Source organism: Globicephala melas, chromosome 3, assembly GCF_963455315.2.
Source record: "Globicephala melas chromosome 3, mGloMel1.2, whole genome shotgun sequence".
NCBI lineage: Eukaryota > Metazoa > Chordata > Mammalia > Artiodactyla > Delphinidae > Globicephala > Globicephala melas.
Genome location: NC_083316.1, coordinates 146,401,064 through 146,424,936, shown reverse-complemented (window position 1 = coordinate 146,424,936; position 23,873 = coordinate 146,401,064). Strand labels below are relative to the sequence as shown.

Below are 23,873 nucleotides of genomic sequence, written 5' to 3'. Positions count from 1 at the left end.
GACTGGATTGGAGGAACCAAGACTGAAGGCAGGAAGAGTAGTTAGAAGGTGGTTATAGACTCCGAGGGAGAGACGATGAGGCCCAACCCAGGAAATGGTACTGAGGATGCCGAGAAAGCAATGAATTTGAGACTGGTATTTAATGGGTCAAGTTAGCGAGAATGAGAACTCACTGATGATGGGGGCAGGGAAGGAGAACCCCAGACATCGCAGTGTTTTTAAAATGCCTACATCTGATTTTTTTTTAAAATGAAAGCAATGTCTCATTGGTCTGAGCCATGTGTTTCCTTGCATGAGAGGTGGTGGAGACCCTCAGCCTTGTGGGGGGGCCTGAGCAGCTGTAAGCCTGGCGTCTGGGGACAGGCACACTTTCTCCCCGCGCCCTCTTTGTAAACTGCACGCCAGACCAGCTGTGTTTTCTCTGACTCCTTACATCATCACCAGTCATAAAAACCCTACCAGGGGGAATTGTGCTGACAATCTGGGCTGGGATGTGGGAGACAAAGGAGTCCAGGGGGCTGATTTCAGTTTGCACAGTTCAGATTCCTGCTGGTTGGGAGAGGAGGCAGGTTGGAGCCGACACGCCTTGCGTCTGATGACCGTCTACGGTTGCTCTCCAGGTCAGTAATTTCCTGGCTTTAAGTTTAAACTCTGGCTGTTTAGTTCCGCCCTGGTCTTTTCACACAGCTGGTGTGCCCTGGCAAGGTGCTGCGGCTGGGGTGGAGGCCCCCCCCCCCCCGCCCCTCCCTATGCTCCTCCGCAAACCTCGAGGTCCCGGCGCCCAGATGACAGATGATTTGCTCTCCCGGCCTTTGGAGTTCTGCTCGGTGCCTTCCTCTGGCTCTGCTGTCTGCTCTTGGCCCTCTGGGTGACCTGTTGGAATACCTCACCTGAGGCACGCTGGAGTTCTGTGTCTACATATCTTGGGTCTCTCCCGACAGAGTAAAGACCTCTCTGATGGGTGTGAAAGGACCCAGTCCTACGCCCTTCACACACGGGGTGCTTGAGTGGTCCTACTCTGCCAGTGGCAATACCCGTATCCTTATCTTAAGGGGAAATGTTTATCCGTTGAATTGGACCCCATCAGGTACTCATTTAGAACATATAAATGTAAGAAGAAACTTTATGATGTGTCCAATCTCGATAAGAACTCCCATTTTAGAGTGTTCACTGTGCTCCAGGCCCTGTGCTAAGTACTGTCACTTGATTTACCTATTCTAATCCCCACGACCACTTTATCAGATACCTTCTATTCTCCTCCCCATGTTATGGCTAAGAAAATGAGGCACAGAGAGGGGTTAAGGAAGGTGTCCTAAGTCCTATTGCTTGTAAGTGGCTGAGTCAGGGTGTCAATCCAGGACGGTGGATCTTAGCACTTCTATCCTCACTGTGCTGTTAGATACACTCTCACTGCTGATGAACACTTTCCACGACCTGTGTGCTTCCCAAGTGCATCGCTGGCCAGTGTTTGACCCAGCCAGGGTGTAAGAAAATCCACCAATGCCCCGGGCCCATCACACACTTGGAGATGTGAATTCTTCAGCTTTCGGGATTTAGGAACTCAACGGGAATGCTGAGGCACTGCCCCCCGACACACACTTTTTGTATTTTTTTTTATTGAAGTAGAGTTGATTTACAATGTCGTGTTAGTTTCAGGTGTACAGCAAAGTGATTCAGTTATACATACATATACATCTACTTTTTTCCACATTCTCTTCCCTTATTGGTTATTACAAAATATTGAGTATAGTTCCCTGTGCTATACAGTAGGTCCTTGTGGGTTATCTATTTTATATATAGTAGTGTGTATATGTACTTTTTGTATTATTTATTAAGGACATTCTCTTTATACAAGTAATACATGACTCCGTTCTCATCGTAACCATTTCAAGCATATTCTGAATGAAAGCCCCCTCCTCTCTCCCTCCCCCATCCCCATTCCCTCCCCAGTGGTGGTCACTGTTAATAGTTTACTGTCTCTTCTCCTGGTCCACTTTCTATGCATTTTCTGGCATGTGTGTATTTCATGTGTATGCCTTTGCCCCCACCCCCCAAGTCCCCTTTTAAATAAATGGGATCATCTTATCTCTGTTGTTTTACAACTTGATTTTTTTCACTTAGTACACCTTGGAGGTCTTTCCACAAGAATCCCCGTCATTCACCCTGACTCACTGGAATGGTTATGTAATATTCCACATTGTGGATTTACCATAATTTTATTCAACTCACTTGACCGGGCGCTTTCTAAGCAACGCAGATCATTTGAAAAAGTAAATTATTCATATTAGTTACTGAAATATAATAAAGTCTACAGCGGGAGAGGGTTGTCAAGGGCAGAATGTCAATTAGGGTTTTGGGGAAAGATAAGAGGGCTGGGGTGACCTAGAGCATCACCTGCCTTCGTCTGTCTGCTCCATTCAACTCCCCGCCTGGCTGTGGGCTCTGCTCTCTTCTCTAACTTTAGCATTTCCCAGAGAGTGAGGACACACTCCTACTCCAACCGGGCCCTTCAAGCCTCCCTGACCACGTAACCCCCATGCGTCTCCCCCTGCACCCAACGGAGGTTCGGACGCAAGTTGCCTATGTGCCAGGACCCTCTTGACGCTGCCGAGTGCTGCAGGGACAGAGCTGGTTAAAACCTGTCTCTTCAGAGGTGCCAGAAAGTCAGTCTGTAGCAACTCAAATTCCACACAGGCATCTCACCCAGTTTTACTTAGTGAAACCCAAACACCCTTTTTTGTTGAGACTCTGACGAGCCCTGGAAACCGCCGAGGGCCCGGCTCGCCTCGGCACACGTCTGAAATATGTCAGGCAGGTGTTTCCAAAGAACTTACGCTACAGGAATATATATCCTGATGTAATCTGACTAATTTGGCTTTTGCCTTACTTTCAAGAGAACCGGCTATTTGTAATGGAAACAGTTCTCGGGCCACTTCAGACAGGGCTTTGTAATGTGAGCTGGTAAACCCTGCAGGTGCTACGGGGGCCCCTGTTTTCATTTTACATCTCAAGTTTGTTTACTTTAATGTGTTTCTCTGGGAGGAGAGAAAAAAAGGGGACCCGAGAGGGGTTTAACAAGTCATTTTTCATTTCAAAAAAAGGAATGGTTTTGTACTAAGAAAATTAGCGTCTAGCGGGTCTCGGGAGCCCTGCGGGCGACAGGAAGCGCACATGGCCTCGGAGGATGTTTCCTGAGAGTAATTCCCCAAAGGCACGTGCTCAGGAGCCGGCATACCTGGGGCCCTTGGCAGACGCATCAATTAGAAAGTGGGAAGCAGTATTTTCCTTGCTAATTCTTGGCTACCGGCTAGGGGTTACTGAAAGCTCCCTTTTCCCCCTCGGAGCTAGGCAGTTTTGAAAAATTGTGAAATTATGAATTCAGCCTTGTTTTCAATCAAGGGAGGGGGGGAAATGGTTTCCAGCGTGCAAAGCCTGTGCGACGTGTAGCGAGGACCGTGTTTGCAGAGCACCCACTGCCAACCATGGGTACTCGCCCAACCCAGGTGAGGGTGCCCTGGAACAAGAGGGCGCTAGGGGTGAGGGTATCAGTGAGGCAGCTGCTGCGAGACAGTCCCAGCCCCAGAAGAGGGACTCCAGTTAGAAAGGAGGGAAGAGCCCTTCCTGTCCCCCAAGGTTATTTCATGCAGGTTGAGGGCAGTGGATAGCAGTCTACCACATAGAAGATGTGAGGTATTTGTCAGGTAAGGCTCTCCTGCACCCCGGAGGCTGGGTTCAACGAAACTGAAACCCCCGTTGCCTGCCCTGGGTGTGTAAGCTGAGTGCATGCTCCCTGATATGCCAGTCCCTGTGCAGAATGTTTCCACGCTTCCCTCTCCCTCCTGGCCCCTGCATTTGCGTGTGCTGCCTTGGGACTGGCCCATGTGGATCTGTGCAGGGAGCTCAAGCCTTTCACCAGTTTTCACAAGAAAATCTGCCTCCAAGCGTGTCATGCATTTAGCGATGTTACTGACGATTGGCGAGGCTATGGGAAACGGTTGCTTTATAGACACACAGAGCCTTCCAGCATCTTGTGGGTCTATCAGGGCTTCTCTTTCCTCTTCCCTCTGGAGATATAAGCAAAGTTATCCCCTTTCCTCCTACAGGAGAACCCCTTCCTTGCACACTTGGGTGCCCATGGAGGCGCACATCCTCACATCCCCTGACAAATAAATTTCTCTTCCTAATGAGAATTCTGGTGAATACAATGTTCAGCTCATACATAAATGTACACGTGGGTGCCTCACAGAGCACTTAAAACAGTGTTATGTAGACTCACAGAATCATATGTGATCATAGCCAATTCTAACTGGAAAAGTGCTCAGAGACCCGCTAATCTGTTTATTTACAATTGAGGAAACAGATACCCAGAGGGGGAAAGGACTGCCCAAGTTCACCATGAACTAGTGGGAGAGCTGGGATAAGAACCAAGACCCCCTGACTCCTGTCCCAGACTCTTTCCTCCAGGCCACCTGTCTTTAGGAGCCCCCATCACCAATTTCTCTAAAGGCTGCTTTTGGGAAGGGATTTGAGCACCACACAGGCACACTCCATGGTAAGTCCTGTTGATACAGTCAGCCCTGCAGTATCCACACGTTCTGCATCCACGGATATGGTGGGCCAACTATACTACGTCATTTTATATTGTAAGGTACTTGAGCATCCTTGGATTTTAGTATCTGCAGGGGTGTCCTGGAACCAATCCCCCGCAGACACGGAGGAATGATTTACTCCCTATCATATCTTGCTCAAGTTCATCCCTTCCCATCCTTTCCTACTGCATTGGTGGGGGTGAGGAGGGAGTAGAGAGATAGAAAGTGAAACAGTTTGATCCGGATTCATTGTAGCTTGAGCTGTTGTAACTATTTGCTGACTTGTTGGATAAAGGCAAATTAAAATGAAGCTAAAGAATGTTCTTTGAAGATTATAATGCTTAATATTTGGGAGGCTTTGGTTGGGACACAACAAGGCTGGTGGGAATTGGTACAAAGTTACTCAAAAGTAATTTGGCAATAGGTATTGTAAACTTTAGTACTCTTCATATACTATGTTTTGCTAAACTTAAACTGAAGGATAATGTGATATAGCTTCATGCATGAACCTTAAGTGAAGAGCCTGATGGATTTTTACAAAGTGAATATATGTAGGTACCCACCGTCCAGATCAAGATATAGAATTTTACCAACATCCCAAGAGTCTCTTTTGTGCTGTCTCATGATCATTACTCTCTAAAAGAAACCTATATTCTGACTTGTATCACTATAGATTAGTTTTGCCTGATTCTGAAGTTCATGTGAATGGGTCACAGAGAACCGTATCTGACTTGCAGTCACATTATATCTGTGAGACTTATTCATGGTCTTGCGTGCATTGATTTGTTCTTTTTCACTGCTGGATAGTATTGCATTGTACGAATGGAAAACTATTTATCCATTCTACCAGTGATGAACCCTTGAATGGTTTCTAGTTTCTAAGTATTAAAAATAATGTTGCTATGTTATTTTGGGACGTGACTTTCGATACACACATACCTGCACACACACAAACACACACATACTTCTGAGTCTACGTTTGGAGTAGAATTTTGGGTTCATAAAACATGTGTATGTTCAGCTTCACTAGGTCCTGCTAACAGTTTTCCAAAACAGTTGTACGAATTTACACTCCTGCAGAAGTATGTGAGAGCGCCAGGAGCTCTTGGCAACACTTGGTATCAGTTCAAAAAAATTGTAAACATTCTGATTTTAGGTGATGGTATCTCATTGTGGTTTTAATTAGGTTTTCATGAATAACTAATTGGCCCCTTGGGTATGCCCTTTTGTGAAGTGCCTGTTCAACGTTTTTCCCATGGGGAGGGGGGTGGTGTCTGTCTTTTTCTTATTGATTTGTAGAAGTTCTTTATATATTCAGTATACAGGTTCTTTGTAGGAGACATGCATTGCAAATATCTTCTCCCCTTCTGTTTGTTCATTTAATCTTCTAATGATGTCTTTTGATGAACAGTATTTCTTAATTTTAAAATAGTCTAATTTACTAATCTTTTCCTTTATGTTTAGTGTTTATGTTTTGTTGAATAAATCTTTGTCTATCCATAGCCATAAATATATACCCATGTTTTATTCTAGAAGCTTTATTGTTTTACTTTTCATATGTAGGTCCATGATTCACCTGAAATAGAATCTTGGGTGTGGTATGAGATCAGAGTCAACGTCCATATTTTCCATAAGTTTGTGCAGTTTATCTAGCACCATTTATTAGCAAGAGCGTTTGCCCCTGCTACACTGTAGTGGTATGTTTGCCATAAACTAAGTGACTGAATAGGTTTGGGTCTGATCAAATTTGTTATTCATGTCACTAAATCTTAATATATCTATATTAATTTTATATCTGTATTATCAGTTACTGAGAGGCATGTTTCTAAACACTGTGCTATGATTATGGATGTGGTTTTTTCTCCTTTTAATTCTTACTGTGTTTGAGGCTCCATTACTAAACTCATTTGAATTTAGGATTGTTACATGTTCCTGTTGAATTGACCCCTCTATAATTATGAATTGTTATTCTTTATGTCTAATAATACTTCTGGTCTTAATGTCTATTTGATCTGATATTAGTAGACCTCTACCCGCTTTTTAACATACCTATTTATTTTTTTAGTATTTTTATAGATACGTTTTCTCATCCTTTTTTTTTCCACCTTTCTGGGTCCTTATATTTGTGTCTCTTGTAAGCAACATGCATTTAAACAAATTGAGATTAATCATCTTTCTGTTTCAATTGGAATATTTAATCCATTTACAGTTTTTGGCTCTTATGGATAAAGTTGCAATGAATATTTTTATACAAGACTTTTTGTGAGTACATGCTCTTTTCTTGGGTAAACATCTAGGAATGAAACTGTTGAGTCATAGAGTTGGCATATAATTTTATTATTTTTAATGATATTGAGGCATAAGTTATATACAATAAAATAGATTTGAAGTATACAGTTCGATGAATTGCAACAAATGCAAACACCCATGTAACCACCACCTCATATTAAGATATAGATTATTCCCAACACTCCAGCAGGTTTCCTTGTACACCTTGCCTGAGATACCGACCTGATCTCTATCACCATAGTCTAGTTATTCATGGAATCCGACAATATGTAGTCTTATATCTTGTTTATCTCAAGCAAGGTAATGCTTCTGAGACTCACCCATGCTGTTCTATGTATCAGTAGTTCATTCTTTTATTTATGAATAGTATTCTGCTGTATGAATAGAATCACAATTTATTTATGGGCATTTGAGTTATTTCCAGTTGCTATCTTTTATGAATAAAGCTGCTACGCACATTTTTGTGCAAGGTTTTTGTTTTTGTTTTTGTGTTTGAGTTTGTGGTTTTGTGTGTGTGTGGCCTCATTCATTTCATTCTCTTGGGTAAATACTTAGAATGGAATCATTAGGGTACAGTGAATTATATGTGTATTTATAATAAACTGCCAAACTGATTTCCAAAGTGGTTTGCATAATATTATATCAGCAATGTATGAGATTTGCAGCTCCCTCCCGTCCTCTCCAATGTGGGATATCCCCCTGGTGTCTCACTATGATTTTAATACACATGTCTCTGATGAGCAGTGATGTTGAGCACCTTCCTCATGCTTATTGTCCATTCATAAATCTTCTTTTTGAAGTGTCTTTTCAAACCTATGGCACATTAAAAAAAACTGGGTGGTTTATATTTTTCGTATTGATTTGTAGTTCTTTATATATTCTGGATATAAGTCTTTTGTCAGGTATAGTATTGTGAATAATTTCTCCCCATCTATGGCTTTCCTTTCATTTTCTGAGTGCACTTGTTAATAATAGTGAATAGTTCTTTGAAGAAAAGAACTCCCTAAATGCCCAACAATGTTATGCAGGACATGGGAATAACGCTGATGACATATGGCTGGATTGAAAAAGGAGGATACAGAATTATACTTGCAGTATGACTTTAACTATTTAAAAATATGCATTGAAAAAAAGGTGGAGGGAAACCCACAAAACATTGCTTTGGCTGACTCTGGGTAGTGAGGTTATGCTCTCCAGCATTTTTTTTTTTTTTATTGTGGCAAATACACGGAACATAAAATTTACCATTTTCACCGTTTTAAAGTGTACAATACAGTGACATTAAGTACACTTACAGTGTTGTGCAACCATCACCACTGTCTAATTCCATAACTTTTTCATCACCCCAAGTGGAAACCCTGTGCCTATTAAGCATTCCCTCCCAATTCCCTCCTCCCACCGGCCCCTGGAAACCACCAATCTGCTTTCTGTCTCTATACGCCTGTTATTTTTAAAAAATGTACATTTGTTTTACTTTTTCTGAATTTCTGCTAATGAGTGTGTGTTTTGATATGAGAAATAAAGCAGAAACCAAGAATAACAAAGGATGTCTAGAGAGGGGAACAAGTAAGTTGTACTGAGTGAGTCCTAAGCTCTGTGTCAGAGGGCGTGAGGCAGTAGAATTCATTTTGTGACAATAGCTAAGTGTGTTCAGCTCTGACTGTGCTGGGTACCCTTCTTGCCTGATTCCTCTCACGTATATCTTGCCACCACCCTGACAGCCAGGTTCTAATGTTATGTCCCATTTATCCGTGAAGCTGCATCTCCTCCCCTGGCCCCATTTTCTGTGACTGCTCCACCATACTGGGAGCTCCGTGTGGACAGAGACCATATTGGTTCTCGTTCTGTCCAGTATGGCCGCAGCTCATCGTTGTGGTCATTAAGAGTTGTGGAGGAAATGCATGCCTGTGTGCAAAAAGCGTCTTTGCTGAGACTGGAGAATGAAACGAATCAGATGGCTCTCGAGGGGTAGCCTCAGAGTCAAAGGCAGGCTGGGAGGAAGTGCAGCTCAGGGACCAAGTCTAGCACTGTGAGAAAATATCTGAACGGTAGATTCATGAGGTCCCTCGTGGCCTTAATGACCAGGGTGGGAGGAAAGAAGTAATAGCAAGTGACATTTATACAACGTGTTACAGTTTACATAGCTCTTGCATGCGCATTACCTCATCTAATCCGGAAGGAGCCTAGGGTGGGGTTTCAGCACGTGGCCCCGGAATTTGCTTGTCTGAGTTTGCGTCCTGGCTCTACCACTTACTGTGTGACCCCGGAAGAGTTATGTACCCCATGTTCCAGTTACCTTACGTGTGCAGCGAAGACACTGATAGTACCTGATGCATAGATTTGTTGTGATGATTAAATAAGGTAGGTGCTGCCCATAAAGCATCTAGAATTGTGCCTGGAGCCTAGTAAACACTAATTAAGAGCTGGCTGTTATTACTTAATCCTCTAAGTAGGCCCTGGAGATATGTAGACAAACCCCACTTTATGGGCAGCTCGGAAGGATGGAGTGACCTGTCTGAGGGCACAGTGCCGAGGTGGGAGTGGAGAGGCAGGGTTTGGACCACATCTGTTTTACCCCAAAGCCCTGACCTTTCAGCTTCTTCATTTCGCCTCCGTTGATGTGCACTTTGCCTGGGCTCACAGGCAAGAGAAGTAAATTCTGCTGTAGCTGGCCATGCGCCAGGGTGTTAAAAAAGATCCCTTGTCTTGTCTAGAGCTCAGATCCACGTGAGGTAGGATAGCTGAGAAAGCACTTTACACCCTGCTGGAGTGTGATGAAAATGAATTGCTGTTATCGGTACTTTAACAAAGTATTTAAAAAATTTTTCCTAGCACTGGTTTCCCCCATTCTGCTAACAGTACCCCGATCTCCCTTGGGGAACCACGGCTCCCCGCCCCTCAGTCTGTGCTTATCCCTTATTATCCCTGGCTAGAGAGATGGGTGTATGAGCAGGTCTGGCCAATGTGAGCATTGCATCACTTCAGCCACGAGGAGTAGCTCAGGAATGGTATGTGATCCAAACCGAGGGCCACCAGGTTCAAATGCAGGACTTCGAGCACAGCTCTCAGGGAAGAGGCATTTCTTTTCCTCCGGGGAGAAGGAGAGGATGTGATCTAGCCTGGAACTTCAGAAGCCATGCTGCCTCCACTGTGGGGACAGCATGCCTGAGAATGGGGCCAGCCCAGAGGCAAACGGGGGCGAGGGGGGGGGGAGAGGGGGGGAAGAGGGAGGGGGGAGGGGAAGGGGGAGGGGAGGGGGAGGGGGAGGGGGAGGGAGAGAGAGCCCAATGTCCCTGGATTTACCTGAGCCTGTGTTTGGATCTACCTGGACTTTTCTGTTATGCTTCCTTTTCTAAGCACCTACTAGCTTTCCTAGCACTGTGCTTTACTGTCATCATGTCCTCTTAGTGTCTCAACAGCTGCTCAGAAAAGGGTAGTAGCACTGTATGACAGGGAGGGAAACTGAGGCTCTGAGTGAGGAAGTGATTTGGCCAAAGCACTCAGGTAACTTGGGGCCTTCTGCTGAAGGCTCAGCCACTGGACTAAGAAGGCCAGCAGCACCGTTGGACTAAAGCTCTGGCCCTGCCCTAAGGCAAGGATGCTCCTCCTCCTGGAAGTGTCAGGATTTGGATGCCCCAAAAGGCGTCTTCTTTGGTTTCATCCCTCAATTATCCTTCTGACAGCCAGATTTGAACCAAATTGGATTTAGTGCTTTTCACAATTTTGTTGAACAAATCTGTGGATTAAGGGAACAGATTAACTCCACTTTTTTATTTGACATCATCAAAAATATGACATGAAGACTGGAAATGAACCTTCCTGGTCTTGGAATAATTTCAATGGAGCCTGAGTCCCTCCTTCTTAAGGGTTTTTTTTTTTAAACCTTATTCTCACAAAGACCTTTGGGAAGCTGGTTCCAAATCTTACCTGAGACCTCAGATCTGACCCTTGGGTTTAGTTTGGGCTACAGTACCCATACCTGAGCTGTGATTCTAGCAGGAAGGGCCCCTCTCTGCCCCTGCCCATCGTTCATCTTTTCTTCCATTTCTCCCATGATTTCCTCTCGGCCATAGCCTAATTCAAATTTCAGCATTTTTCTATAACTGGACTAACAGATTTTCACGTTAGTGCCAGCTCAAGCGCCCTATCCCTTCTCTGAACTCTTAGTCAAGTCAATAAATATTTTACTCATTTGTCAATTAGTTAGGTGCCTTTGGTACTTCACCCAATGGCTTTTAAAACAAGCTAGAGATTTCTTTTTTTCCATCTTTGTTTCTTGGCTTCATGGTAGACAGACCAGCTCTATGTGGGCAGGAAATATGACTTCTACTTCTCTATATATGTACCTGACATGTAGTATTGACTGCCTTCTAAATTTAATTGGCATATGATTCCTTAACAATAAAAGGATAACATTTTAAAGAGAGAAAGAGATTATCCTGGCTGGACTTAACGGAGGGGAGGCTGTAAAGCACATTGGGTTAGTGCGAGGGCTTTGATGCCAGACGGTGTGGGTTTGCATCCTGGCTCCCCATTTACTATGGTATGATTTTCACAATGATAGACTCGCTCCCTGCCTCAGTTTCCCCTCCCAAAAACTGGAAATAACAATAGCACTTGACCGAGCCCCTAAAACAGAAATGCAGGAAGCATTTTCTAAATGTCAGCTATCACAGTTTTCTTATTTCTTCCCGATAATCATAACATGCTTATGAACTACTTAACGGCTAACATGCAAGTGGACTTTACCTTACCTAGGTTTTGTCTAGATTATCAGATTCTTATCTTTAAAACATGAATTATCTGAATGATTGTGGGGTTTTCCCCCATTATATAATATATATAAGGCGAAAGAACAGAAAAGCAGCTGACCGAATGCAATAAGACGAGCAAATTAAAAAAGTAGAATGAATCAGTGTTAGCCAAAGAGGGAGCATGAGGAAGGCTGCCAAATCTATTAAGTAAAAGAGAGAGAAGGGAGAGAACCATCAATTACAATTAATTAAAAGTTTTTAACTGTTGTAATGCTGACCTCATGCTCCAGGTGCCTGAGACAAAGGAAAGGAATGTGAATACTTGAGTGGTCATGACATTTTTCCAACTGGCCACTTTCCCTTTAACCAGACCAAACCTGTCTCTTCCATCTTGCCCCCTTGGGCTACCTGGGTCAAAACCCGACTCATGGCTCAGGTTCCTCCTTGCTGAAAAGAGAGGAAGTCCTGAGGCCTGGCCAACAGCTTTCTAGACTCTTCTCCCACATTCTCATCCATCAGCAGGTCCCACTGAATACATTTTCAGAATGTCTCCTGATTCTGGGCACTTTTCCCCCACGCCAAGCCACCATTTCTACCTGGAACTACAGTGATTTGCTGAGTGGTCTCGTTTCCACTCTTTTATTTATTATTCTCTGAAATTGCCTTGTCCTGACTTTTCTACTTGTTTCTTTCATTTGTTTTCACCATTAGCCTATAAACGTCTCATTCATCGGTGGCTGGCACATGCGTGGTCCAATCGATACTTCTTTCTTTTTTAAAAAATTTTTATTGGAGTAGGGTTGATTTACAATGTTGTGTTAGTTTCAGGTGCCCAGCAAAGTGAATCAGTTATACATGTACATATATCCATTCTTTTTTAGATTCTTTTCCCATATAGGTTATTACAAAATATTGAGTAGAGTTCCTTGTGCTATACAGTAGGTCCTTGTTGGTTATCTATTATATATATAGTATTGTGTATATGGGTTTGTTTTTGGCCGTGCCATGCAGCGTGCAGAATCTTAGTTCCCTGACCAGGGGTCGAACCCGTGCCCCCTGCATTGGACCACCAGGGAAGTCCCTCACAGTGTGTATATCTTATTCACAATCTTGATTGAATGGAAGAAGCTGGGAAGAGTTTCCTTCTTTCTTTCTTTTTTAATTGGCGTATAGTTGATTTACAGTGTTGTGTTAGTTTCAGGTGTACAGTGCAGTGATTCAGATATATATTCTTTTTCATATTCTTTTCCCTTGTAGGTTATTACAAAATATTGAGTATTGTTCCCTGTGCTATACAGTAGGTCCTTGTTGGTTATCTATTTTATATATAGTAGTGTGTATATGTTAATCCCAAACTCCTAATTTACCCCTCCTCCCTTTGGTAACCATAAGTTTGTAACCAAACTTTCACCTTTGGTAACCATAAGTTTGTTTTCTATGTTTGTGGGTATATTTCTGTTTTGTGAATAAGTTTGTATCATTTTTTTAAGATTCTGCATATAAGTGATATCATATGATATTTGTCTTTGTTTAACTTACTTCAGTTAGTATGGTAATCTCTAGGTCCATCCATGTTGCTGCAAATGGCATTATTTCATTCTTTTTTATGGCTGAGTATTATTCCATTCTCTCTCTCTCTCTCTCTCTCTCTCTCTCTCTCCACACACACACACACACACACACACACACACACACACTACATTTTCTTTATCCATTCATCTGTTGAAGGACATTTAGGTTGCTTCCATATCTTGGCTATTGTAAATAGTGTTGCTATGAGCATTGGGGTATATGTATCTTTTCGAATTATGTTTTTCTCTGGATATGTGCCTAGGGGTGGGATTATTGGATCATATGCTAACTCTATTTTTAGTTTTTTAAGGAATCTTCATACTGTTCTCCATAGTGGCTGCACCAATTTACATTCCCACTAACAGTGCAAGAGGGTTCCCTTTTCTCCACACCCTCTCCAGCCTTTATTATTTGTAGACTTTTTGACGATGGCCATTCTGACCAGTGTGAGGTGGTACCTCACTGTAGTTTTGATTTGCATTTCCCTAATAATTAGTGATGCTGAGCATTTTCTCATGTGACTGTTGGCCATCTGTGTGTCTTCTTTGGAGAAATGTAGAGTTGCCTTCTTAAGCAAAAGCCTTTTTCTCTTCTCAAGGGAAATCTACTCTGTAGATATGAAAGTGGGCCCCTTAATAGGTTTACTGGGCAACATTTTGCTAAAATCATTGAAATTATAAGACTTCAAAGTTATAGACGGTAGTCCTACTCTTATTTTGAAGTGTGTCATTTGTATTTTTCACACCCAGGAAGTGAAGGCAGAGAGTTAAATCTTCTCTGTTTGGGCTGCCCCATGCATCTATGTGGTTCCAGTGGTCAAGCCCCTCCCACCTCATTCTCAGCAATTGTGTTCAGCCTTTGAATGTTTGTCTCACATAATTCTGCTTTGCTGATATAGACTCTTGGGGCTCCAGGTACGAGGGTTGCCATCACTCTCTCTGCCACGTTTTGACCCCATTGGGAAATGTAAATCAGGTCATCACATGTGGTCCAAAGCCTCTTGTCAGGAAGGGGCCCAGGCTGTTTCTTGTATGAGCAGCTCTGTCCTGGAGCACCCGATCCTCCCCAAGCTCACTCAATCCAAAGGCTGCTTGGCACAGAGCCTGGCTCAGCACCAGAAACTCCAGTGAATGAGATGGGCCAATTTTATCCCACCCACTCCCCCTAGAGTTTGACCTGGGAACTACGGGCAGAATCACATAGTCAATAGAAGTTAGAAGGTCGTGAGGAAGAGAGAGGCCTGTGAGACTAGGACTGAATCAGAGTTACGAGGATTCAGAAGCAGAAGCATGGAGCTCAAGAAGGGATACACAGAGTGGAGGGCAAGGAAGCCACTGGAAGCAGACGAGATGGAGCCGTCACACAAAGGGAAGCAGAGACCCGGAGAAAGGCAAGGTAAAGGTGGAACACTGGAGAGAACCCAGATTCTTGCAGCGAGGGCTCCCGGAGTGCCTTGGTGGATACCTTCGGTTCATAAAGACCTTCCTGTTCCAGTCTCCACCATCCCATGTCATGATATGCTCTCAGTTCCTGTGAGATCCCGGTTCCCTTGTTGGGCCTCATGGCCTGAGCCACCCTGAAGGGCTCGCTGTTCTTTATGGGCTCACAAGGCAGGAAACCAACAGAAACCACCGTCAGTGGGTCCCTATTAGGCACTTTTTGTGGGGGGGGGGAGGGGAAGATGAGTGGCATCCAAGAGCTTTCAGGGGACTAACTCCTCAAAGGCTCTGGTAATGTCCACGGGGGTGGTCCTAGTCCTCAAGGATCTAGGCTCTGCTTTCTTTTTTTTCATGTATCCCCCAAATTACATATATAAACATCTAAACTGTCTTTTACATATAACAAAATATATAAGTACATATAATATATAAGTATCATATAAGCACATACATATATATTACAGATACAGGAGAATTACAACTTGGTTTAAAGTCTAAAGTGTGTCTTAGGCTTAATTGTGTATTGTATATTGTCATATTTATGCCTGAGAACCCTTTAAAGTACCCATAGAACATACATGATATACACGATTTTGGATTTATAACTACAACTTGTATGGTAATAGTAAACATGAACACCAGGAAATATCAATCAACCTCTTCCTGTAGAACTCTTGCTGAAATAACTGCAAATGAGAAAAAACAGATTCTGGTGCCCACCCCCAGGCAAACTGTGACCATAACTTGCAAAGAGTTTTTCCAACCCAAATGACAATTGATTCATTCCTTCTGGCAAATGGATTGCTGTGACGTTCCCTGTAAGTCAGATATCCTCTGAGATTATTTTAACTGGAACCCTCATGACTTTTCAAAGATTGGAGGTGGTCCTAATAATTGGCAGATATAGAACAATTCCATTAAAATAAAAAACAAAAAAGTCATAAGAAGGGCAAATAAATAACCTAAAGAAGTGAGGCCAATATAAGTCCTGTAATGGACAGCTGAACTCTGAGTTTCCTGGAAGTCAAGGGAAAAAGGGAAAATCCTAGACAAGCATTCTCATTGCTTAATAAAAATAATCAAAAGAGAGAGGTTTTCTCTTGGCACTATTTTTAAAAACTTAGGGAATTCCCTGGTGGTTCAGTTGTTAGGACTCTGTGCTTCCACTGCAGGGGGCACAGCTCCGATCCCTGGTTAGGGAACTAAGATCCCACAAGCTGTGCCGTGCAGCATGGCCAAAAAGAAAACAATTCAAAGTCACTCACAATTTCATCACAGCGATATTGTTATTTTTGCTTGTATACACTATTCCAGTCCTTGTCTGCAAGCAAAATAATGGGTAATTTTATTTTAAAAAATATTTGAATAGGCAAAACATTCACATAGTTTGAAAATAGGAAAGTGTGAAAAGTAAACAATGGAAAGTTTCCCTCCCGTCCTTGTCATAAATTTGCCCCAGTTCAGCTCCCTTCAAGCTCCCCCTGTTTTGTATCCATCTAGAGTTTTTATGCGTATTCAATCACAACTTCTCGTCATCAACAGTAAAATATGGACTCATTTCTTTCATTTAACAACATATCTTTCAGGCTTTTCCATATCAGTAGGAAAGCCTCCTCTTCTTTCTCTTTCACAGCTACAGGGTATCTCATTGTTTGGATGTACTTACCAGTGCCCTACTGATGTCATTTTCATTTGGATTGTTCCTTTTTTTTTTTTGCTATTAGAAGCAAAGTGTGTAACTTCACAATGTGCATATATTGATACATATGATAAATCGCTGAAGTTGATTGCTGGGTCAAGGGATAAATGCATTTGTGAATTTGATAGCTCTCACCAAATTGCCCTCCAGAAGGGTTCTGGAAACTTACGCTTCTACCAGCAGTGTCAGAAGGTTGAGTTGCCGCATACTATCTGTATACTCTAGACCCAGCCTCCTCCTGCTGACTTCCAAGGAGGAAGGAAAAAGGAATGTGAAAAAGGAAGAACTGTCTATCAGGTACTACTATATGCCAGACATACACGATACATACACGTTTGATCCTCAGTGTAACCCTGTGAGGCAAAGTCTGTTTCCCTGATTCTTATTAATGAGATATTTTGTTGCAGAGAGGTTGAGGAGTTTTGCACAGTGACTCAAGTAAAGTGGAAGAGAAGGGTCCTGACCCTCTGGCTGGCTCTGAGGCTGGTGTTGGTTCCTGTGCACCAGAGTCCTGCTACAAGTGATGGTATCTCAGCAGAGCCTGGTGTCTTCCTGACCTGGGTTCAGCTTTCATGGACCAGCAGTGGTGACAACTAGATTTCTCAGTGTCTCAACTACTTTATTTTCTTGGCTGCCTTAAACTTCAAGTGTCACAGCTCAGCCCTACTTAGAGGAACCCCTGGGAATCTTTGCCCCCTTCCACTTGGTCTCCTGCCCAGGTCCCAGCCCTGGCCCCTCACAAGTGATTTTTGAGGGTGGCGCTGGGCTCCTCTGGGTACCCGTCTCCCAGGAGGGCATCGAGCCACTCCTCCAGGTCTTGCACCAGCTGTTCCAGGTCTCGCACCCCTTTCTCTAGCTTCTCCACGAAAACATGCAAGTTCTCCTTCCACCAGGTCCTGATGACCTTGATTGGCTCTTCTGAGGGGTCATTGGTCTGGTATTCAAACACCTGAAAGGCAGACACTCACATTGCATCTTGAGCCTTTTCATGTAGACCCTCCCTTGCCACTGGTTTCTAAAAGTTCCCCGAGCCTTTGCAATGCTTTCCTTCTGCCCAAAGTACCCATCCCCACCTTCTCCACCCGGCCGAGACCCATCAATGACACCTCCGGGAAGCCTTCTCAGATTTCCTCAGCCAAACTTGACGTCCCTCAGTACCTTCTTGAATATGTTACCTGGGAAGTCATAGGATTCTGGACGTAGTTACATTCTCTGATTCTTTCTGACACCTCCCAACTTCTTCCTGAAACAGGCACAAACACCACCTCTTAATAAGGGAAAGGAGAGTGAGTTGGAATAAACTCGGTTGATCATCCCAATGGGATGAAGAGGATGGGAGAAGGCAAGCTGTGGAGGCCCCCTTGGCATGCGGCCATCTCCAGAATATGCTCCTGACTCTGTGTGGACATGGCTCCTTCCTCCTCAGATTCCAGAATGCTCACCTGATATTCCTGTGCCCACATATAGCACCAAGATCAGCAACGCCAACAGTGTCTGGGGGCAAGAAGAGGAGGAGGGAGGAGGTAAATTTCTGGAGGGCATACGTGCATCCCTGCTTCCCTCACAGAGGGCTAGGCGTGGGGCTGCTATAAGATCATGGTTAGAGCTTAACTTTTTTCTAATTATCTAAGTCACGTGTACTTACTACAAAACCCGCAAATATTGCAGAATTAGGTAACATGGCAACTTACTGACATTTCATTGGTGTTTTCCCTTTCTCCCTGCTGAGAAGGAAGGCCCACCTCTATTCTCATTCCTTGCCTCGCTTTTGCATGTTTTCTTTGAAATGATCTTTAAAAGGAGTTGACTTTATTGAGGTATAATTCACATACAGTAAAATGCACATTTTACATGGACAGTTCGATGAGTTTTGACAAATGTCTGTGCTTGTGGACTACCACTCCAATCTAGATGTAGACCATTTCCATCATCCTAGAAAGTTCCTGTATGTGCTTTTGCGGCCAACCCCCTCTTTCCCCCCGCCCCTGCCATAGGGAACCGCTCATCTGCTCTCTGTCACTGTGGAGCCGTTTTGCCTGTTCTGTAACTTCACATCAATGAAACCATATATTATATACTCTTTTGTTGAGCTATTTTTACTCCACATAATGCTTCTGAGATGTCTCCATGTTTTCATGTTTGAGGTTATTGATGAGTAATATTATATTGTATGAATATAGAATATATGTGTGTGTGTGCGTGTGTGTCTGTACATATATGTGTGCTCTCAGATGGACGCCTGGGATCTTAAGGGGTTTCATGGTTCTAGCTGGATCAGAATTCCATCCACCTCCAGCACTGCTGGACTTCCAGTATCTCTGCTCTAAACCCCATAGCAGCTGCTGTCTGGTAAGCCGTGGGTAATCTAATCCTTTGCACGCAGCCCACAGCCAAGAAGTCACGGAGATCCCCGCCTGGGCTTTCGGGGTCCTCTCGACACACAGCTCTTCTTCCTCTCCAATGCCTTGTCCTACGGAGTCCAGCTGCTTCAGTTGCGCAGACTCTCTGCAGCTCAGCAGGACTGCTGGGCTCTGTTCGCCCTCTAACTCTTGGTGCAGCCGTCGTTGGGGAAGAGTTGAGGCAATCGCCAGTTTTCTTTTCTCAGGGATTGCACTTTTGTGCTGTCTGCTGCCCTCACTGGAAAATAGTTGCTTCATTTATTTTGTCAGTTTCATGGCTGCTTACAATGAATGGGAGGGCTAGTTTAGCCCCAGTTACTGTGTCAAGGCTGCAGTTGGAAGTCTACCTCTTGGGGTTTGGGTGCAGGACTGAAACGGCTGCCTGAAGACAACATTGCTCCCTGGAACTTGGGTCAGTCCAAGACCATAGGAGATTCTGATGGGTGTGCCAGGATCAGAAGGGGAGAAAACTGAGAGCCTTTTGGAGAGGTGGGAGAAGATAGAGGGGGAATCTGAGTCTGGGAGGGGCCCAGTTCCCTCTCCTGGGTGGCCCTTGTGGTGTGGCTGGGAGGTCTTAGCACAGGGAATTCAGAGACAACTGCTTTCAACAGACAATGTGAGTTGGGACAGTGATGGTGTCAGGGGCAAACAAAAGTGGAGAGAGGATTAAGGTGGACACAGTAGTGACCGACATTGACTTCCCCCCCAGCTCACTGGATGTGGGCTGAGCCAGATTTAATCTGACTTGAAATAATACATTTCTTATGTACCTGTCTTTGTGAAGCAAGATTTAGACTGGCTACCATAAACAAAGAAGATAAGAGATTTGCATAATTTGTCTCTTCCCTGGATAGCTTTTCAAAAATATATACTAGCAACTATATTATTATTAACTGTAAAAAAAAGTAAAAATTAATTACGTAGCAGCAACGTGACTGAGTCTGTCACACACACTAGGAGTGAAAAAAGCCAGTCATGAAGGGACACACTGTTTGATTCCATTCCCATGAAATTCAGGGACGTACAAAGCTCGTCTGTGATGATAGAACTCAGAATCGTGGTTATGGAGTGTGAGCTGGGAGGGGCCTTGGAGGAAACTTGGACATGCTCTATAGCTTGATCTGGGTAGCAACTGCCTGGGTGTGGACACCCAAGGTGAAATCATTGTACACTTCAGATTAAGGCACTTTTTAAATTCCTTAACAATATTCCCTGAGACTCTCTTTATCTAAGACACATAGAACTGACTCATTCTTTATAACGGCTGATGAACATTCTGTGGTCTGAAAGCTCTTCTGTTTCTTTAACCACTCCTCTGTCAATGTGCTTTACAGGATGGTGTCTTCACCAGCATACTTGCTGCTATATTTTTTTTGTGTGTGTGCAGGGTGGAGACAAAGGCAGGGAACAGGGACTAAAATTGAGTTTTAGTCCTTCTCTTGTGCTATTGTGGGGCCTGAGCCAGATCATTTCTTCTCTCTGAGCCTCAGTTTCTTCACCTGTAAAGTGGATTTTGATATATGCTGAAAGGTCTTTCAAAAAGGCAAGGTGGGGACTCTGTCATCAAATTGATTTGGGAAATGCTGTGGTAAACAAAGTTATGTGGATTTCCTTGCTGCAGGACTTGTCAGAGCCTTCATTATGTGAATGAGCTGTGTAAATCTCCAAGAAGGGAACAAGGGTATCAGCATTCCCCAAACCACAGAAGCTTCTAAATGACTTTTCTAAAAGGAGCATTCCTGGGGTTTGAGATTCGTGGGACACTTTTTTAGCAAAAGCTGCAGCATAATGGGAGCCCCGCAAAGTCCAGCATAAAGGAAGCGTTGGAATGTGTGTTAAATGTATGAGTGAACAAATCTTTTGAAAACACATATAGGTCAGTCATGTATCGCTCTGCTTAAAACCCTTCAATGGCTTCTTACTAATCTCAGAATAAAATCCCACCCCTTTCCACAGTGTGCAAGGCCCAGATGACCTTCCCAGCCTCCTTTTACATCCTTCCCTCAGTTCTCCACCTGGGAGGCGGTGGAATGCAGGGTCACCTTGCTAAGGGTTCTGGAATCAGATGGCCCTGGTTTCAAATCCCAGTATATCCCTGCTGTCTGGCCTTTTGCCTTTCCGACCTCAGCTTACCCATTTGCTAATAATTGCTTCTCGGGAATGTCATGAAAGAGAGAGGGGTAGAAGCACCAGGCTGTGCACATAAGTGCTAACATTTTCCATTTTGACAAAATCCTATGTGAGGTTTGAATTTCAGCCCTAAGAACAAAAGCTCCACGACCTCTCCAATTCAGGTGTATTATCCTGTTTATTTCGGTTCATTCATTCATTCAGCACCTGTTATGTACCAACCACTATTCTAGGCACTAGGAATACAGCAGGAAGCTAAATAAAAATCCCAGCCCTCCTGGAGCATAGCTTCTGCTGGCAGTGTGGAGAATTAAATAAGAGTGTCAGTAATGACTTCTAGAAGAAGCTCCTGAGCCCTGCTGTGTTCCACCAGGTTGGGCTCTAGGGAGAGTCGGGCTGAAAGCCCGTTCCTGACTTTGAGGGCCTTACAGTCTTCCTGGAGTGTCAAATGGAGTCCAGATGGGAGGAAAGCCATGTACACCTGGTCTGGCCTCACCTGTTTCTTGTCCTCAGAGTGACCTCCCCTTCTCTCAGCTGCCACTCGCCCCCTGCTGTGCACCTGTTGGATCACCATGATCTCAGGTCAGGCTGCCTGGGTGGAACAGGGTACCCTCACCTCCCCGGCCTCTGGTCACCAAGCATCTCTCAAGCCATGAATTCTGATGTCACAGAAGGTGGGGACAGTCAGGCCCCCACTCTGCACCACCCTGGTGTTTAGCCCCAACTTGTTTTTCATATAAATGTAAAAAACAAAGACCAGAAAGAAATACACCGAAAGATTTTATTTCAGGATGGTGATTTTTCTGATCCTTTTTCTTCTCTTTTCAAATTTTTTTATAAGATGCATGTCTTTAAATAAAAAAACAATAAAATATTTTTAACTGAATTTATTGAGATAATTTTAGATTCACATGCAATTGTAAGAAATGGTATAGGAGATCCTGGGTACCCTTTACTCAGTTTCCACTGATGGTAACATAGGCTCTTGCCATGGATACAATCTATCAATCTTATTAAAATCTCCCCAGTTCCACTTGTATTCATTTGTGCGTGTATTTAATTCTAAATAATTCTGTCACATGGCTAGATTTGGGTATCCACCACTACAGTCATGATACAGAAGAATTCCCAAACCACAGGGTTCTGTGTTGCCATTTGATCCGTGCCCCCTCCCTTCCGCGCCCCCCTCCCCACTGTCTCTAATTCCTAGCAACCACTGATCTGTTGTCTATTTCTAAAATTTTATCTTTTCAAAAATGTCGTATCAATGGAATCAAATAGTCTGTGACCTTTGGAGACTGGCTTTTTGGTACTTAGCATAATCCCCTGGAAATTCACCCCGATTATCCTGCATCGGTAGTTTGTCCCTCTCTTTTTGTGTGTAGTATTTCATGGCAGGGATGTGCCACAGTTTACCCACTGAAAGACATCTGGGCTGTTTCCAGGTTTTGGCTTTTATGCGTAAAGCTAATACGGGCTTTCTTGTATAGGCATACCTTGTTTTATTGCACTTCGTAGAGACTGCATTTTTTACAAATTGAAGTTTTGTGGTAACCCTGCATAGAGCAACAACATTTGCTCATTTCATGTCTTTGTGTCACATTTTGGTAATTCTTGCCATATTTCAGATTTTTTCACTATTATTATGTTTGTTATGGTGATCTGTGATCAGTGATCTTTGATGTTACTACCACAACTCCCTGAAGGCTCGATGGTTAGCATTTTTAGCAATAAAGTATTTTGAATTAGAGTCTGCACATCATTTTAGACATAATGCTGTTGCACATTTAATAGACTACAGTATAGTGTAAACATAACTTTTATGTGGGCTGAGAAAGCAAAAAAATTGTGTGACTCGCTTTATTATGATATTCACTTTATTGTGGTGGTCTGGAACCAATATCTCCGAGGTATGCCAATACAGGTTTTTGTGTGAACCTAAGTTTTTATTTCTCTGGGATGTGTAAGAGGACAATTGCTGGATTATGTGGTAATTGCATGATAATTTTATAAGACACTGTCAAACTATTTCCTAGAGTGGCTGTACCATTTTACATTCTCATCAGCAATATAGGAACAATACCGTCTCTCCTCATACGCCCTAGCATTGGTGTTTTCATTATTTATTTTAGACATTTTAGTAGGTATATAGTGATATCTCATTGTGGTTTGGATTTGCATATTTTTTTAGGGTTTCCCTGTTTTTTTTTAGATGTTGAGGGTAGGAGTTTATTAATTAATTAATTTATTTTTGCTGTGTTGGGTCTTGGTTTCTGTGCGAGGGCTTTCTCTAGTTGTGGCAAGCAGGGCCACTCTTCATCGCGGTGCGCGGGCCTCTCACCATCGCGGCCTCTGGCTGCGGAGCATAGGCTCCGGACGCACAGGCTCAGTAGTTGTGGCTCACCGGCCTAGTTGCTCCGCAGCATGTGGGATCCTCCCAGACCAGGGCTTGAACCCGTGTCCCCTGAATTAGCAGGCAGATTCTCAACCACTGCGCCAGCAGGGAAGCCCGGATTTGCATTTTTTTGATATCTAATTATGTTGAACATCTTCTCATGTGCTTTTTTGCCATCTGTATCTCCTCCTCAGTGAAACGTCTGTTCACATCTTCTGCTCATTTTCTAATTGGAATGGTTTTTTTACAGTTAAGTGTTGAGAGTTCTTTGTATATTTCAGATACTAGATGGATGTATGGTTTGTAAATATTTTCTCCCAGTCTGTAGCTTGTCTCTTCATCTGCTTCACATGAACTTTTGCAGAGAAAAAGGTTTTAATTTTGCTGATGTTCAACTTATCAATTTTTTTCTTTTGTGAGTCATGGGTTTTGGCGTCAAATCTAAGAACTCTTCACTAGCCCTAGAAGCAGGAGATTTTCTCCTATTTTTAAAAAGTTTTATAGTTTTATGCTTCACCTTCCAGTCCATGATATGTTTGGAGTTAATTTTTGTATAAGGTGTCAAGTTCGGATCAAGGTTCATTTTTTTTGCCTGTGGATGTCCATT

The 23,873-nt window shown here is 43.4% G+C and overlaps 1 protein-coding gene across 1 annotated transcript; it reads right to left on the bottom strand.

Moving 5' to 3' along the window:
- Positions 1-17,078: 17,078 nt before the first annotated feature.
- SMIM23 (small integral membrane protein 23) lies at positions 17,079-21,445 on the bottom strand. Its single transcript, XM_030829887.1, has 4 exons — positions 21,368-21,445; positions 17,785-17,836; positions 17,518-17,585; positions 17,079-17,291 (listed from the first exon to the last, which is right to left on the bottom strand). The coding sequence occupies exons 1-4, from the start codon at positions 21,443-21,445 to the stop codon at positions 17,079-17,081; spliced, it is 411 nt and encodes a 136-aa protein (XP_030685747.1).
- Positions 21,446-23,873: the final 2,428 nt, after the last annotated feature.